The 17,800-nt window shown below is 46.9% G+C and overlaps 1 protein-coding gene across 2 annotated transcripts; it reads left to right on the top strand.

Annotated features, from left to right (window-relative positions):
• The first annotated feature begins 1,285 nt into the window (after positions 1 to 1,285).
• LONRF3 (LON peptidase N-terminal domain and ring finger 3) lies at positions 1,286 to 16,706 on the top strand. 2 transcript variants are annotated; one of them, XM_065729699.1, is made up of 13 exons: positions 1,286 to 1,865; positions 2,475 to 2,593; positions 3,145 to 3,267; positions 5,247 to 5,402; positions 6,669 to 6,912; positions 7,547 to 7,637; positions 10,419 to 10,533; positions 10,932 to 11,053; positions 11,571 to 11,729; positions 12,719 to 12,881; positions 13,354 to 13,503; positions 14,159 to 14,319; positions 16,594 to 16,706. In XM_065729699.1, exons 1-12 carry the CDS (start codon positions 1,286 to 1,288, stop codon positions 14,315 to 14,317), a joined length of 2,181 nt encoding a protein of 726 aa, XP_065585771.1. In that variant the 3' UTR covers positions 14,318 to 14,319; positions 16,594 to 16,706. The 2 variants fall into 2 exon arrangements, with proteins under 2 accessions (XP_065585771.1, XP_065585770.1); XM_065729698.1 differs by lacking the exon at positions 16,594 to 16,706 and having other exon boundaries at positions 14,159 to 14,604.
• The last annotated feature ends 1,094 nt before the right edge of the window (positions 16,707 to 17,800 follow it).

Below are 17,800 nucleotides of genomic sequence, written 5' to 3'. Positions count from 1 at the left end.
GCAGTACCTTGGCTTTAAGGTACTGTTAAGTTAGTGACTGTCGGGCGTTGTCGTGTGCTGTAAATAGAAGCCATGGAACTTCCTTTCAGAGCACAAATCTGATTACATTGTCGATGATAATCTATTTCCATTCCCCATCCTGAATTCGTGCGCTGCTAGCAAACCTCCCCTTCTAGCACGGCTCTTATCTCTTTAAGTGTCTGCTATGTAACTATGTAAATACTGTTGGCATATCCCCGATAGAGATTGTCATCGCATCGCTACTGGTAACCAGCGGTTATGTCACTTTCCCTCGCTTGAATAGGCTTTGACTCATAGTGGTTTTCAGGACAATGGTTATAAAATAACACACAGAGGGGCTGCCGAGACGGTCGTTTTGCAATAGAGACGACTGTCGACCTCGAGTAAACATTCTTCCTTTTGTTCTTTTATAACACCAGGCTTTCTCGCATGGAAGTCGCAACGCAAGCTGTCTGTGTGCGGGTAGCATCACTTTGCTGGGGAAAACGCCTGCCGCTGCGCGCCAGCTCCTGCTGGTTGTCCTGCAGCGTCGCTCCACCCCAACCGCGGGCAGTCCAGCGGCCCGTTCCCGGAACCGCCCGGTGCCAGTCTGGGCTGTGCTGACAGGCCGGGCCGAGCCGGGAGCGGGAGGAACGACTGACGCCAGCAGTTATTCAACCAACCTTTTCCTTTGTTTATTCGAAGGACTAGCCGGGGAACTTTGTGTATAGAGAAACGCGTGCGTATGTATAGCTATACCCAAGGGAGGGAAGCCCAGTTTTCGGCAGGTGCAAAAAGCATCCGAGCAGCGCGGGCAGACGGGCGCACGGGGCCGTCATCCCTCCCCCGCCCGAGCGCCGTGCCGGCTGGCGGTGCGAAAGCTGCGGGCTCCCGTCGAGAGAGCGACGAACCGCGGCTCCGGCAGCGCCGGGGGCACCTGAGGAGCGCGGGCGGAGCCCGGGGCGAGGCGGGGACGGACCGCCCGACGCGGGACGGCGGCCGCGGCGCACGGAGGAGCCGCGGGGCGCGGCCCCCGTCGCCGGACCGGGCCGGGCCGTCGGCGGCGGTTACAAAACCAGGCGGTTTTGTAACAACCTGCGGGAGCTGCCCAATGAGCGCGGGCGCGCCGCGTCACGTGCCCGCCTTTATATAAGCGGCGGCGGGCCGGGGCGCTCCCGGCGCGGGGCGGCAGCAGCATGGGCCGGCGGGGCCGCGCCGCGCCCGCGGCGCCACAGCACGCGCGGCCCGGCCGCCCGCCCCGATCGCGCTGAGGGCTCCGCCCGCCATGGGCTCCCGCCCGGAGCCGCTGCAGGCGCAGAACTCGGAGGCGGCGAGCGGCAGCCGCTGCCCCGAGTGGCGGGCGCTGCTGGGGCGGGCCGACGCGCTGGCGTTCGGCGGGCGGCTGCACGAGGCGCTGCCGCTGTACCAGCTCGCGTCCCGGCAGCGGCAGCTGCGCGCCGAGCAGCTGGAGAAGCTGGTGGAGTGCCTGGCGCGGGGCGTGCGGCTGAAGGAGGGGCTGCCCGCCGGGAGCGGCGCCCCGCAGCCCCGGGACTGGGGGGACTGGGACGGCTGCCGCTGCCGCAAGTGCCAGGGCTTCCTCTTCGAGCCCGTGTCGCTGCCGTGCGGACACACCTTCTGCAAAAAGTGCCTGGAGAGGGACCGCGCGGCCGCGGCGCGCTGCGTGCTGTGCCGCGAGGAGGGCGGCGGGCGGCTGCCGCGGGTCAACGTCATCCTCAGCAACCTGCTGGGAAAGTGGTTCCCGCGCCAGGTGCGGGCCTCGCAGCTCCGCCACGAGGGGAACCTGCTGTACCGGGAGAAGAAGCTGCACGCCGCCCTGCAGAAGTACGACGAGGCGCTCAGCTTAGGTAACGCCCGAGGATGCCGGGTCCCGGGGCGGGCGGGCGGCGGGGGCAGCTCCGGCCCGGAGCGGAACTGGGTCAGGAGAGCGGCGGTTGCGTAAGGCGGCAGCCCGCGGCCCGGCCGCCCCCCGTTCCCCCCCCCCCACCCCCCCGGGCGCCGTTGTGTAACCGCAGGGCGGGAGCGGGGCCGCCGCCCCCCGGGGCTCCCCGGCGCCGCGCTCCTCGGCGGGGTGGGACGGGATGCAGGGCTCGCGGCGCGGAGCTCCGGGCGCGGCCGCCTCCCTCTGCGCGGTGCCGCGGGGTCCCGCCCCGTGCGGCCGCTGTCCGCTCCTAAAGTTGCGCGGTTAAGGCTTTACGGCTCCGGGGTCCCCCCGCCCGGTGTTGGTTTATGCAATGTGCCCGCGGTTATGTAATGCGCCGCCGCCGTTCCGCTGGAGTTGCACAAAAGGGGTTTCCGTATTTCGTTTACTACGGAGTTATTTCGGGACCGCTTATGTTGGGTTCCTGGATGATTTGGGAGGCGCGACGTGTGTTTAAAAATAAGGTTCTAAGGAATAAAGCTTGCGTAACTGTTTTTAAACTGGGTTAATCGACCAACTTTTCTGTTCCCTGCAGCTCCCAATGACCACTTGCTATACAGCAACCGGTCCCAGATTAACTCGACTCTGAAGGCTTGTGAGGATGCCCTGCACGATGCCGAGACAGCATGCAGGCTGCAGCCCTACTGGCTGAAAGTGAGTCCTGAGCCCCGGCGTACTGTGCTCACAGACCTCGGTGCTGCCCTGGATAGAGAACCATTCCTTGCTCAGAGCTGCTCAGGTGCTCCCGTAGCTCACAGGCACTGAGCTGTGATGTCCTGGAGCTCTGTGAGGTGAAGGAAGAGCAGTATTTCTGCAGGGGGAGCTGGCACTGCTGTTTATAACCCACAGCGATCTCGAGTCTGTCTCTAGAAACTGAGTGCTGTGCTTCTGTCTTGATAGAAGGAAGTCATCACTTGTTAAGATTTCAATGTGAAGATTTTTGCAAGAGCAGATGGGTTCAGGGGCTGTGGGAATTGTATCTGCCAGAGAACACCACAGCTCTCCTGCTAGGGCTCTCAGGTGTAGGGCCTCATGGTTGTGCTGTAAAACATGGGCACTGGTGGTGTCATGGGCTGAGGGGCTGTGTCACTGAGCTCTCCCTGCTTGACTCTTCTTTGGAAGATCTGTCACTCAATCTTGTTCTTGTTTCTTATCCTCACAACAGAAGGAACAAAGGTTGTAACGATGGCTGTGTTTCATTGCAGGGTCACTTAAGGAAAGGCCAGGCATTGGCTAATCTAGGGAAAACAGAAGAAGCTTTAAGAGAGTTTCTGTTCTGCCTTGCTCTGGACACTGGGAACAAGACAGCCAAGTCTGAGGCTCAGAAGGTACAGTCCCCAAATCATCCAAACTGTTGTTTTCTGTGATCTATCATAGAGAGTAAGGGTGTTTTCTCCTTCCTTTCCCCTCATTACTGCAGAGAGTTGTGGGGAGGGGTGTCCTGGCTGCTGCTCGTGTCTTGGGCCCTTCCTTGAAGATAGGGAGGTAGCAAGAGTATGGGAACTAAGCAGAGAGATACTGTGTAGGAACAGTTACAGTGTTTGCAGCAGCAAACTTGAAGTAAAGGTAAATTGCTAATAATCAGCACCCACAGACTTCTGCAGTTTATCAAATTTCAGTGAGCAAGGGGGAGTTGGTACAGAGCATTGCGTGGGGCTGGGGATGCTGAGCCAACACGCAGCGCCCTGAGTGCTCTGCTGGGAGCAGCTGCTCTCCTCTGCCACAGCTACACTATGACCGCAGCAGGGAGGGAAGCACTCAGCAAAGAGCTGCTTTAAAATAGTTTGTAAGGGTTGCTGCTAATTATTAATGCTAAAACCAAGAAAGCAGATCTGCTGGGAGCCTTTCTTCAGTCGCAGCCAAAGCTGCCGTGTGCGTTCTTAAAGGGGTTTTGTACAGTCTGCTGGTGCTGCGTTGCCCACCTCTTGGGTAATAGCACTACTACCATGGATGGATGCTTGACAGTTGATCTCTTTCGTTGGTGCAGCTGAAAGGCTTTGCACCACAGCAGCGATAGCCTGTGATAATAAAAACGTAATTGTTCTGGCTTCGTTGCTCTGCGTGTTCTTTCACAGCAGTGCACCCAGCTTTGTGCTCAGAGTGCTGTGACTTGGGAAGCTCTGAAAGCTCTGTGGCACTCCTGCAGTGAAGCACTGCTTTATGGAAGTAGCTGGGGATATAAGCTGGGATGGCTACGGTGCAGTTTAAAGTGGTTTTATCTCACTTTGCTTAGGGTTCCATGTCCTGTGATTTTTTTTGGTCATGTTTTGGGGTTTGATAGGACTTTTTTTTCCCCCTGCAGTGTGTTCCATGCCAACTTTCACTGTCATTTTATCACGATTTGTTTTTGTAGTCATGCTGGGAGAGTTGCTGTGTGTTAGAGCAAGAAGAGCAGAACAAACAGATGTGTTTCTAAATTCAGACCCCAAACAGCTTTGTCTGAGGCACCCAGTTTCAAGCAGTGGGGATCTGAGAAAAGCCCGGCTGCTTACAGCCAACAGAATGACTTGTGCACTCATCAGACAGGGTTCATCCATGATGCAATGTCCTCCTGGGCCTTTTCCAAGGCTGTTTGCATAACAGTGACATACTGCTTTTTACCAGATTCTTTGGGTGCAGCTGTGATGTTCGGCCCCTGCCGGCTGCCTGTCCGTGGTGTGGGATGGGAGCTGTCCTCAGACTGTGGTAGGACCACCTCAGCACTGTGCTGAGGTTTGTTTTTCGAGGTGTGTGGGTTTCCCACCGTCTGTTTCTTTGATGATCACCTGAGATGTGGCAGCAAGCTGCTGCTCGGTGCAGGCTCACCCGTTTTCTGATGGTGAACGAAGGAATGGCATTTTTCTGCTGCCCGTGCTTCTATACCCTCATATAAATGAACTGGAAGTAGTTCCAACTTAGTGTTATTGGTACAGTGTAAGTGCACGTGGATGAAACCTGTGAGATGAGTGTTTTCTGTGCACCTTAAACTCTGCTGGAAGTTTCTGATGTGCAGAACAAAATAAATCAAAACCAACAAAAACACCATGCTTGGGACTTGTGGTGGGCTCTGAGCCAGAGGACCAAGGTGTGTGGAACCAGAGGGTGGTCCCTGATTTCTGGGCTCACTGAGCTCCCAGAATGTCTTTGTCTGTGGGGCCTGCACTGCACCAGCTTTGCCCTTTTTCTCTCATTCCCATCTAAAGGGCTGTTTAAAAGGGTTTCAAAAAACCAAAAAGGGTATTTCTGTCAGCTACTCCTTTACTTGCTTTGTCATGTAAGGGTTGCAAGGAAGGAACTAAGCAGTGAAGTATTCTGTTTTATATCACAGCTTCTACTTAGTTTGTTTTCACTCATCCCGGGAAATGCTCAGGAACACTTACCCGATATCCTGCAGCTGTTGTCACATCACTCTAGATTAAAGGGGAACCTCCTAAGTTCAGTGGGATCTGGAGGCGCCAGCCATGCCCTGCAGAGGTTGCTCAAGGTAATGAATGAGTCTGCTGTGTGGTTCTTCTTTTTGCTGTGTGTTCTGTGTTCACGTGGGGAGCCCTTTTATCTCTGGGAGATGGGATGATGTGTTTTCTCACTTACTGCCTTACAGGGCATAGAAAGCAATGTGGACCTGCTGAAGTCTCTTGAACTGATTATTTTACAAACTGTATGTGGGTGTTGAGCTGACTGCAGCCCATCCATGCAGCTGGCAGGAGAGCAGGGCCTCTGCCATGTGGGTTGGGTTGCCCTTCAAGGCCTCAATGCCCAAATTTACGGTTTTGGCTTGAACAACTGTAATTGTATGTCAGGAAAAAAAATCATTTTGTGTTCAGGTTCTATGCACTGAGACCATTGTGTGCTAGCTAAGGTATTTTACGCTGCTCTACAAGTTTGTTCTCACAGCTAGAGTGCTGAGAACAGCTGGAGAGGTTTAAGTTTGTGGGTTTGGGTAAGGACTGCTTTTCCTTCATTAAAACTTGAGCTTTGGGGATAGGATCTGCCTATACCATACCTGTAGGAGAAAATTTCACTGGTCCTTGGAAACAAATGGTGGGTTTTGTTGAGCCTTGCTGAGCTCGAGGAAGATAAGCAGTGCCTTCTAGAAGGGCTGTTCTGGGAGGAGATCCTCCCACAGGACCCTGTCACAAAGTCAGCCTTTTGAGGGACAGCTCACTTATCTTTCTGCATGTTAAATGTCACTGCAGTATCTGCTTTCGGGTTCATGTGGGGAGTGGATGTGACAGGCAGATAGGTGATGTCCCGTGGCTGCTCTGTGCCACACCAGGAGCAGCAGCAGTGGTTTGATCCTCTGCTAAAGGCATTTTGCTTTACAGAACAAAGCGTTGTGTTTCCTCATGTCAGTTTGGTGTTGATACTGCTTCCTTAGAATAAAACTCATATAGTTCTGGTCGTTTTGATGGTTGGCACCACCCTTACGGTATAAACAGTATTTATTGTTACTTAGCAATGTATTAAACCTGAGACTCAGACAGATATCTGCCTCAATTGAGTTCCAAGAGCAAGTGATAAAGCCACACGTGAGGGCTTAAAGTGCTGAGTGGCACCAGAGGGCGGGTGTTGTCTGCATCCACGTGATATTAAAGTCATGCCCTTACAGAGCAATTCTCAAACTGCTGTTCCTGAGCTACAAAGTCCTTTCTGGTGAGCCACAGCATGAAGGGCTCGACAGGTTTGTGTGTTTTTTCCTTACCACATGGATGAAGATGGATGTTCTAATGTCCGCCCTCTGTTTGAGCAGGTAAACGTGGAGCAGAAGAAGGGTTTTCCCATTCAAGAGGAACCAAACCTAACTACTTCTGTCAGTTTAAGAAAGTCTATACAAATCACGGAGAGTAGAAAGGACTGCTCAGAGGAGGAGAACCAGCCCACCTCTGTGCCAGAGCCCGCCTTCCTCGTGTCAGAGAAGCGTGGCCTCCTGAAAAGGAAGGGCTGCTCAGAGGAGGCGAGGAGCATGGAGGTGCCTTGCAAGCTCCTGAAGAAAGGTATGTGGAACTGAGGTACCGTCAGTGGAATCTTTGCTTCCATCAAAGCTGAGGAAGAGTATCCAGATTGCAGTTCATTTTTGATGCCTTCTCGTTAGTTTAATCAGGGCATCATGTGGAACACTTCTCGTAGAAGCGACTGTTAGTTTAAAAAGCTAGGGGGGCCAGGTGCTTGTTTGCTGGCAGAACTCTGGATCTTGTAAGTAACATTAATGCCATGTGTGCTTTTGCAACCTTCTGGATCAGTTAAAAAGTTTAAAAGCATGAGTTCTGTTTGCAGGAACACCTGAGGTGCAGCCTTTTTTCATCACATGGGATGTATTTACAGTGATGGGGCAGAAAAACTTATTCCTCTGTTGGACTTCTGGCACAGAGTGTTTTGATGATAATGCAGCACTAAATTCAGTGCTCTGTAAGTTGGCATAGTGTCAGTGCAGTTAAGGACAGGTGGCTTATTTGCTCCGGAGCCGGATGTGATGCTGTGTGCAGGAAGTACTGCAGTGGTGCTCAGTGGTTCAGCAGCTTGCACGTCGATGTTTAAATGCAGGCTGGTGATTGTAGTTACGTGGGCTGGTTATGCTTTTGTAGCAGGGTCCAAGCATATAGTAATGTGTCTTCTTATTGTTGTTGCTAGATACAGTCGACACTAAGGGAAGTAGCACTGGGCAACATACTCCATTTGAATCTGTGGATCCATCAGATCTGGATTGCTCCTTGTGTATGAGGTATCCATTATTTCCCTGTGGATGTCCTGAGTTTATAGTGCCTGAAACCAGTTTTTATTAGAATTATTTTTCTGGTAATGTATTTCTTCACCATGGTGTTCAGAACCAGAGGTTAACGGTTGGGCTGCTCCAGGTAGCAGTGGGAGGGACATGAGGTCATGGTGAGGGTTGAGCACATTAATGGAAGTGTCAGATTTCCTCCTCCCACCAGTTACACACACCCATCCACTGGTGCAGTGCACACAGCCACAGATTTCTCCTCTGGCATTTATAGTCATGTAATGATGTCACATAGTGCATGAAATAGCTAATGAATATTACGAACACACCAGGTTTGCATGTAAAATATTCTTGCTGTCACAACAGGTGGGTCTTAGGAGCATGTCTTCCCTCTTGTGAAAGAGATGTTGAATTCCTCTGTTACTGAGTCTCGTGATCTCTTCAGACAGCAATGATGTGATTTAAAAGCAAACAGAACTCCTGAGTTGTCATCTATTTTACTGATGGCTTTGCTTTATTAAAAAAAAGTAAAAATAGGGTTTTGTTAGTGACTTCTAGAAGGAAATAGAGAAGATGTTTCACAAGGGTCTTGATTTCTGCATTGTGTCACTCCTGTTTGCCTCAGTTTTACCAGCAGTTTATGATTCATCTTGCACCATATTATTTGAAAAGCAGGTGGCCTCTTTGTGGGTGTTTTTCTGAAGGGCTGTGACTGGGCAAACGAGGCTCTGCTGTGCTTCACTGTCTGCTGGTAGAGAGGATTCCCTCCTTTTGTTCCAAGGAAACAACTTTGAAAGGAGAATCTGCAAAGATTTGTTTCTGCTTGGGATAAATCAGATGTGCCCTTCTCCCTCCATCTGCCCACAGCTGAAATGTGCTCCCAAAGTGTACACAGCTGTCAAAACACTGGTGCTGCTAAGAGCAGAACTTTCCTCTCACAGAAAGCCACACAGTGGGTCTGAGCTGCTTCTCATGGGCATGTGTTTAGGATCATGTCCACAAAATGCTTTTCAGATGCTCTTAATGAAATTAATTCCTTGTCCTCTGTTAAATCAGAAACAGGCAGACTGCCATGCACTCCTTAAAGCACTGAGCTCGAGCACTGCTGTGTCTGTGTCTGTCAGTGCACACACAGGGCCCCATGTCCAGAGGGCAGCAGCTCCGTAGCACTGTAACAATGAGGGCGGTCTGTCACTAGTTTCTCATCATCCTATTAATGCACATAGGTCATAATTATTTCCTGCCACGTTCTTCAAGAGTATTTGAGGGATTTAGATCCAGAGACGCTTTGGACTAATTACCCAGTAACCCACTGACCTGCTCACGGGGAGCTGCTATTAGCCTACTTGTCTGGTGGAGCGGCCCAAACGTTATCGGTCTGCATTGGCTCCAGGAGCAAGCAGAGGATAAGTAATGCTCAAAGCAACGCAGGGAGAAGTGAGGAAGCATTGCTCACAGAAATGGATGCTTGTTTTCTGCTGTTAAGTAGAAAGCTGCTGGTGGGGGCAGAGCAGGATCACACGTCTCAACAGGAATTGATTGTCTTCAGACCCAGTAACAGCTACTAAATAATTACATACACAAACCAGTGCTCACTGAACAGTGCAGGGTCTGACATTGTTTATAGTTCAAACAATAGCATAGTGCAGTGAGGTTTCTGATCATGAAGCAGCCAACAAGGGTTTTCAACCGTGCAGTCCGTTTGCAGTAGTAGGTGTGGCATTTTGGATGGTACTTTGTGTTCTTTTGTTCAAGTGTCACTATTTACAGTAACTAATGACATTAATAAGGTGGCTGTGGCAGCCTTGTAAGGAGCTAGTTATGTGTATAAGTCATCTTGCTAAGGATACTAATAAATGTGGGTTTATACATTTATAATGTCCACCTGTATAATGGAACTTAGTTTGCTGCTTTCCTGAACTTGATAAATTAGAAGAGTACTAATTTGAGACCCTACAATGCTTAGACAATATGCTGTGAAATATATGCCAAACAATTGCCTTTCTAGCTTGGAATGCTTTGTATTTAAATAAAAAAAAAGAGAACTCAAAAGTATTTACATCTCTCAGAGATGCTGTCCAGGCAACCTCGCTTTGCAATATTGCATAACAGTAATAAGCAAAAAATCTGTGTGAAAGCGTGTCACAGAGAGGTGCTTGAGATGAGCAGGTTAGACACCGAGCTGTTTTAAAATCCTGGCCTCCTAGGCTGAAATATCCATCTAGCTGAAATGTGAACTTAATACAATTGCTCTTCCAGACAAGCAGTTTAAAGGTTAAAAGCTGCCTATTCCAACAGAACTGCTTTCCCAATCCAGATTAGAGTTGGTAATAATCTTTTTTTTTTTGTAATCACTTATGTGGCCTACTGCTGCAAAATAGCTGTTTTGTGCTTTGCTCTGCACATCCAAGTAACCACGTGGGTTCCACACCACCAGTTGTGTAAGTGTTGCTCAATTTCATTAGACAAAGTGGATGGTCCAGCTTCTTTTTCTGTTCATTACTTGTATTGAATACAACGGAGCCTGGTTCTGGAGCTTCAGACATCCCAAGCTCTGAAATCTGAGCTCAGGGGCTGCCTTTCACATTAGGCAGCAGTAACACTGTAAGCTGAATAAAGACAAGAGTTGGATGAAGAAATGAAAAACAAGGAACAACTTTATCTCTGGAGCAGTCAGTAGCTGAATTAGTGGATAAATGCAGCTTTTTTTGGTAACATCTTTTTTTATTGCTTTGGTACACGATATTGTTGTCTTCTTGTTTTTGGATTTCCCAAATCCAGGCTCTTCTATGAACCTGTCACCACGCCTTGTGGACACACCTTCTGTCTCAAATGTCTTGAGAGATGCCTGGATCACAACCCCAAATGTCCCCTGTGCAAAGAAGGGCTCTCGGAGGTAATGAAGCTCGGATGTTCTCAGCATAAATTCAGGAGCTCTGGATAGGATCAAGGAGCACCTTCAGGAAACCCTCCAAACTCGAAATTGAGTTTTACATACTTAAGATGACTTCAGATGTCTTCGTGTGACGTGCAGAGCTCAGATGTTCAGGCATTATGGCCAGTCCTGTACTTGGGAAGCCTGGGAAGGGAGGGTCTTCAGGTTATTGGAGATAATGCCCCTAGTGTCAGGAGTAGTTCAATAACAACTCCAGTTGTGGTATGAGCTTAAAAGGTTTTGATGTACTGCAGGCATAAGAAAATGGAGCTATCAAATGAGTGCCGTGTGCATATTTTGAAATGAGAGACACTATCTGTAACTGCATGTGGGTTTTTTTTGTTTGTTTCTTGCTGCAGTGCTTGGCTATGAGGAAATACTGCAAAACAGTGCTAATGGAGGAGTTAATAGCTAGATATCTTCCGGAGGAACTCACTGAAAGAAGAAAGATTTATGAAGAGGAAATAGCAGAGCTTTCCAAGTATGTAATCCATTTCCTTAAAATCTTCTTCTGATATGACTGCTGTTAGCTAATGAATGGCTCCTGCTGCTGCAGGACACAAACTGAGACCACACAGTGGCTTGGGCTGGGAGGGAGCTGCCAGCATCTGGGTCCTGCTGCTGCCGTGGGCTGGGTGCCACCCAGTAGATGCTGGTAACAGAGCTTCATCCTTCATATCAACGAGTTAAAGAGAATGGGGCCCTGGTGAAATCATCTGGTTTTTATGCTTCCTCAAAGTGCACTGTGTTAAACAATAAAAAGAAGAAGAAATCTGGGATGTTGCTGTACAGACAAGCTGTAAAGCAGTGTGGTTGCTCTTTGTGTCCCTCCATGAAAGCCACAGAGCAAGGCAGTGGGTGGGGAGCAGTCTCACAGGCTGAGGGTTGGAAGTTACTGAGTAGGGAAAATTCTAAAGAACATTTTTGCATAAAATGGATGTGTTTTATACCTTGTCAATGTTTTGGTAAAATGTCATCTGGTTTGTGCTTTCTTGCAGCCTAAATAAGAATGTTCCTATATTTGTGTGCACAATGGCTTATCCTACGGTCCCATGTCCTTTGCACATCTTTGAGCCCTGTTATCGCCTGATGATTCGAAGGTGCATGGAGACTGGTACCAAACAATTTGGGATGTGCATTAGTGACCCTGTGAAGGGGTGAGTGAGCAGCATGCTTGGACCATCTGGTCTACCCCATTCAGTCCGGAGCAAGGATTTTTGGAGAGAGATGCAGAAGGGTTTGTGCTGTGGTCGTCTCTGATAGTTCTTTGGTAGAGAAAGTTTCTCTGCCAGTTAAAGAGATGGAGAAAACTGAAGTTGGTCTTCTGAGTGGATGGATTCTGCCTAATGCAGCTGCCTGTTCCTCTTGGAGCACATGGAGCTAGTGGGTTCTTGCATGAAGTTGAGCCTCAGACGTATTAAAATACACAGAAAGGAAGTGTGTTTTCTACTGTTCTGAAATCTGTGTAGTGCTTTGTCACACACAGTCAAATTTAAACTGCAGTGAGGTATGGTGTGGGGTGTGTATTTTAAAAACTGGGAAAATAGCTAAACCACTGGGATACTCTTCTGTCTTCAGTGTAGAGCAGGACCTTCCTTAGGGCTGGCTATTTGCATTAAGCCATTGCAGGCAGTCTTTAGGAGCTTGGACCTTAATATCTACATTCAGCTTTCATCCCTTTTGTTGTAGTGAGTGTACCCACAAGGTATATACAACATAGAAAGTATGACATACACAAAATCCCTATCTTCACTGTGTCATCTGTTGAAAATGCAGGGAAGCTTTTATTTATAGCTTTTATGGTCGTTCTGTGATTCTAATATTGTTAATTGCACTTGTTCTATAGAAAATGTCTGACCTTGCTGGAGTTACAGAGGAGGTGTGTTTCTGAGCTGTGTAACTTCCATAGGGAGCAGTCTGTGTTCCAAAGCATGTAGTTAGTGTTAATCAGATCAGACAGCCTGAATATTCCTGATAGTTTAGAAAACAATTGTTGAATAATTTGAGCTATTGCAGATCAGTACTGTAACAATAGAAATGAGCTGACAGTGGTAAATCTTTGTGGTGGGCACTGGCTGTGAGTTCTTTGGAGCTGAAGGTGGAGAGAGTAAGACTTGTTTACTTGCTTTTGTTCTGATTTAAATAGGTTTGCAGATTATGGCTGTATTCTGGAGATAAGAAATGTTGAATTCTTTGCTGATGGTCGCTCTGTTGTAGACAGCATTGGCAAGAGGAGATTTAAGGTGATACAGCACAGCCAGCGTGATGGCTACAACACAGCAGATATCGAGTACATCGAGGATCAAAAGGTGAGTGCAGCAGTATTTAAACTGACATCTGAATTCTGAGCTCATATTTTTCGTTAACGTCTTTGGTTTAGTAGAAACTGTTCCACAATTCTGTGGTATTTACTAACTGCTCATGGCTAAAGCTGGGAGATGTCATAGTTCTGTAATAGAGGAGGTGCTAAATGAACTTGAGCTGTTTTCATAATCTTTTGTTCTGTGTTGCACGATGCTTATGAAAAAACGTTTCACATAGCAATCCTGCAGATGTGTGCCTTTGCTTTGGAACATGAGATGAAAAGTGAAGTAACGAATAATATGTTTTTAGGGAAGAGTAAGAAGAGCTAGCATTCATGATTTAACCTAAAATTCCCTTGGTAATTTTTGCTCTTTTCCTTTGTCTCTGCTCACCCCAGAAAACCCTGAAAATGAACGTGCCCTCTCTGGCAGGCAGGTCGTAGTAACAGTAACCTCCCCCCATCTTTACTCATTTCAGGTACAAGGACAAGACTATGCTGCACTGCTTGTTCTCCATGATTCAGTCTACGATCAGGCATATATGTGGTTTAATTCACTCAAGCAAGCACTCAAGAGTCGAATTCTCAGTCACTTTGGTCCAATGCCAGCTAAGGATCCTGACCCACAGGTATCTAGAATCAGTGGCTTACGTAACTATTAGACACACAGATAGCAAGGATAGCTGGGAAGCATTGTCTTCTGTGGTGAAAATGAGAGTACTTGTCACTTATCCTGCATAAGCAAAGTATTTGGGTTATGTTGCCATGTACCAGTAGTAGCACTGTTGTGAACAGAAAGCTCATACTTAATGTCAGTAACTTCCTGAGAATATTTAACCCACACAATTAATCCTAGGAGATGGAAATGCCTTTTTGCCTACTCTACTTCCCCAATTAAGTGAGTAAGAGAAAATAGGAAAGGAAACTCATTACTCTTGTTCAAGGACTGCAAATTACAGGGATCCTGAAAGAACAGAATGTAACAACAGAAGTTAAATATAAACAGGTATCATAGAGTACAAAGGAAGGACGCAGGTATCCCAGAGAACTGGATCAATACTGAGTTAAGGAAGAAACCCTATCCTGCAAACTTGCTTTTAGCAGAAGTGCAGCTGGGCTGTACTTTCTGTTTCAAAACAAGCTGCACTCAGAAGCTATGAGGTTAGTAATAGGGTACCCTCCCTTCTAGTCTGCTAGCAAGGTGCTGTGCTTTCAGAGAAAATCTGTCAGGCTAAGCCCTGACCATGTGCTTGTATTCCAACCTCTTCTTTCCCATTACTGCAGGCTAACCCTAATGGGCCAGCCTGGTGCTGGTGGGTCCTAGCTGTGCTTCCGCTTGAGAACAGAGCCCAGCTCCCTTTCCTTGCCATGAAATCCCTCAAAGACCGCTTGAATGGCATCAGACGTGTCCTTACGTTCATGTCTCGTACCAGATCACGGTGACGGTGAGAAGGAGAGCTACGAAGTCTCCCACAGTACTTGACTGTAGAGTGTCTCTTGTAACTTCATCTAACTGCAATAATGTCTTACAGATTTGTGTCAGGATGTTTCCAGCCTGAATTTCAAAGAAAAAAAGTGAAAAGGAGCAAGGGATGTTTATGGATACTTTAATAGTTTCCATTTGGAACTCAGTTTCTGAGATGATTATTCAATTACTGCACTGCTAAATTAATAACAAATGTGATAGAGCAGAAAGTGATCGTTTGCCATAAACCTTTTAAAAAGCTTAAGAGGTTTTTTTAATTTATTTTTTTTTGTAGTGGGTGAAGGGTGAACTGTGCAGTTTAATGTGAAGCTGACTTAATAATGTTGATGCATTATTTCAGTGAACTGCGAGGTCTTCTCCAAATGGTTCAGGTTTTATATAGCATTGTGTATAACAATGTTCATGACTTCCGTTTGATAATTTATTTTTGCACTACGATTTTTTTGTTTCAAAATGTGTGTTATTTATGTGTTCATCTTCTATAGGAAAGTGAGCTGCTCTATTTATAGTGTTTTTATCCTGTATGTACAACTTGGGGGGGGGGGGGGGATGATGATTTTAGCAGTGCACAAAGGACTGCTTTGATCATTTTTCAGCTATTTCTGTTCAAATACTTGGAATGTTTTTCTAGTTGTCCCCAGTCCTACTGTAGCCTAAGAAGGTCTTTTTTCTCCCAAAACAGCCTGCCGTGATGTCTTTGAGTACACAGACTGAGAGCTCATGCACAGTTTTTGGAGCTTGACACTGCTTGTAACTAGGGCTCAGATAGCACAGTGCAGCCAAGCGCATCCTTAACCGTGAGCGCGGGTGTTGAAGTGCTTGGCTAAGTCAAGGCATGGTTCAGTTGATGCCAGTGGGGATTTGCTGACAGATGGCTCAGCCTCCTAAAAACAAAACTGGAAGTATTGGTGTTCCATTGTAGATTGACAGAATTTTTTATTTTTTTATATCAACTTCTGGTCGCTGTTGAGATTAGCTTCACTTCTGGAGTGTCTGGGAGTTGGTTTTGGAGTGTGTGTATGTGGATGGAGGGGGGGTTATTTTGAACTGTAGGACTAACAGGAGAGTTTGTACCACATCAGAAGGAATATATTGTAATAAATGCTATTTATTTCACCCTAATCTTCAGGTTTCTGTTAGCTTCAAATCTCTGCCCAGCTGCTACGTTCCTCTTAGCAGAGATGGGGTAGCGTTTTTCTTAGGAATTAACTACTATTAGCAACAAGTGAATTTTTGGATGATTGCTTCTAGCTATGGAGCAGGTAAAAGCAAGGCAAAGATGAGACTAATGTTAATGTGTTGAGTTGTTTGTGGGTTTGCTTTTTTGCTTTGTTTAAATCAACAGTTAATTTTTTTTTTGCCCCTTCTACTGCTTTCTGCCTCCCAGTTTCTGGAGGTGGTCCTCTTTGGGGCCAACTTTGACTTTCAAAGGAAAAAAAGAACAAAAAAGCCAAACTGTTGTGGAATGCTACGATTTTCATTGTTATTTCAACCCAGGATAGCACCAGTTGGCCATTCCATGCCTTTATGGAACAATGCAGTAGAGCTTAGTGTCAGTTTTCCATGTGTGGTGTTTTCCCATTTTTCATTCTTTCATCAGGAATATGCGTTGAGAGAAATTTCTGTACTGTTTTGTTCCCATCATATCTTTTATTCCCCCTCTTGTTAAATTCTATAGGACTTTCCCATAAGGGTACCAAAGGAAGGATGGAAGACAAACACATTTCAGCTTTGTTATGCAAATGGATATGTATCCCGTGTTTGCAATTAGCTGCTCTAGAAATGCTACAGCTCCTTTCCATACTGCTAGATTGCTGCACTGCTTCTGGCATCTTCTGTAGGTGGTGCTTTCCATGCTTCTCTATGAACAACATATAGAATACATGCTCTGAACAACAACTGTATGGTGGCTGAGACCCGCTATGACATTTGAATTCATAAATCAAAAGCAGTTCCTACTTGTTTGGAAATGAAACTGCATTAAATGCAATTCTTCCTTAAACCATTATGTATTATGCATAATATGAGGAGTCCACATTGCTCCTATAGAAAGCTAGCACTTAATTCCTTGCATCTGTGAGAAAAAGATCTAATATCTATTTCATACTGTTTTCTCATTGATCTTGTTGTTCTTTTCCTGCATGTCTTCTTCATACTCATTATTTTGTTGATTCAGAAATTGCCATGGAAAGAATCCTTGATTCTGTGAGTGAACATTGTCTTTCTTTATTAGACTTGAGTAAAGCTGCCAGAATTTCCTAAGCAGGAATCTGCATGTACATGCACTGTGTTTTGAACCCCCAGAGCATTTGGTGCGGCTTGGAAACACGAGCTACTGCCTGCAGTGCACACAGGTGACCTGTGAGCACACAGCAAAATGACTCCATCAAGAAGTTCAGACTGGGACTGCTCCGTGGCCACACATCCTAGGTTAGTGGGTAGTTCAAGCACTCCTTCAGAGGAAAAAAAGATTCTGAAACAAGTTTCCTAGAGAATGCAAGCCTACCCAGTAAAAGCTGGACAAGGAGTAGCCTTAGCCTTCAGTGGCTCGACATGGTGGTTTCAGTAATGAGCTTTACAAACACAACTTTTAGCTACACCATGCTGTGGGTGATTTTTGTATTAATTGACATGAAGTTGTAAATGCAGCATTTGTTACAGACATAAATAAACAACTGAGCGGACTCAAAAACCTTCAGCTATAAGAACTGCATTGGTTGCATCTAACTGGGGCTGGCATTTTACTGATGCTTCGTTGTGTTCTAGGCACCTGTTCTATTTCAACCACTCTTGCTTTTATTAACAAAGGAAAAAAAAGGAAGAAGTGCTTCTTGGATTTACGTTTCCTCTGTGGTGCAAGTAGTGATGACACTTTTGTCGTGAAGCCCAAAGTAATGCATAGGCTTCCTGCTACTACCTTCAGGGAAGGTCATTTCCTTTGACTCTAGGTCGGTGAGTTAGGATTACTAAAATCAGAAATTATTCAATTTATGGGAATGTGATCAGTCTCTGTTTTTCCTCTGTGATGGAGAGTGAAGCTGATAATAGAATGATCCAAAGCAGTGCTGTTCTGCTGGGTATGGTGGTGAGCCATCCAGGCAGCTGGAGACCTCCTGGAAGGGTCAGGATTGCATTTGTGAGATATGCTTTATTCATTCAAGATATCTTCACATTTCTGTAGATGGAATATTTAACAAAATGCATGAAATAGCAGAGGCTGTATCTTTTCCATTTTTCTCTGCACATGTATAGCTTCTAATTAAACTAACAAGTTTTCTGGAGGATATTGCACCAATTCTCATTTTCCCATGTGTAGACAGACTCCTGTAGTAACACTGACTTAGGCTGCCTTGTGTAGGAGCTGCTTCTCTGAGAACAGCCGTTGTCTTGGCATGCAGAGCTCTGGCAGTACACCTGAGGCACAGCTGGATTATCTAGTT

Source organism: Cyrtonyx montezumae, unplaced genomic scaffold, assembly GCF_038088225.1.
Source record: "Cyrtonyx montezumae isolate F1298 unplaced genomic scaffold, pur_monq_1.0 scaffold_11, whole genome shotgun sequence".
Lineage (NCBI taxonomy): Eukaryota > Metazoa > Chordata > Aves > Galliformes > Odontophoridae > Cyrtonyx > Cyrtonyx montezumae.
This window is presented reverse-complemented; position numbering and strand designations above follow the sequence as displayed.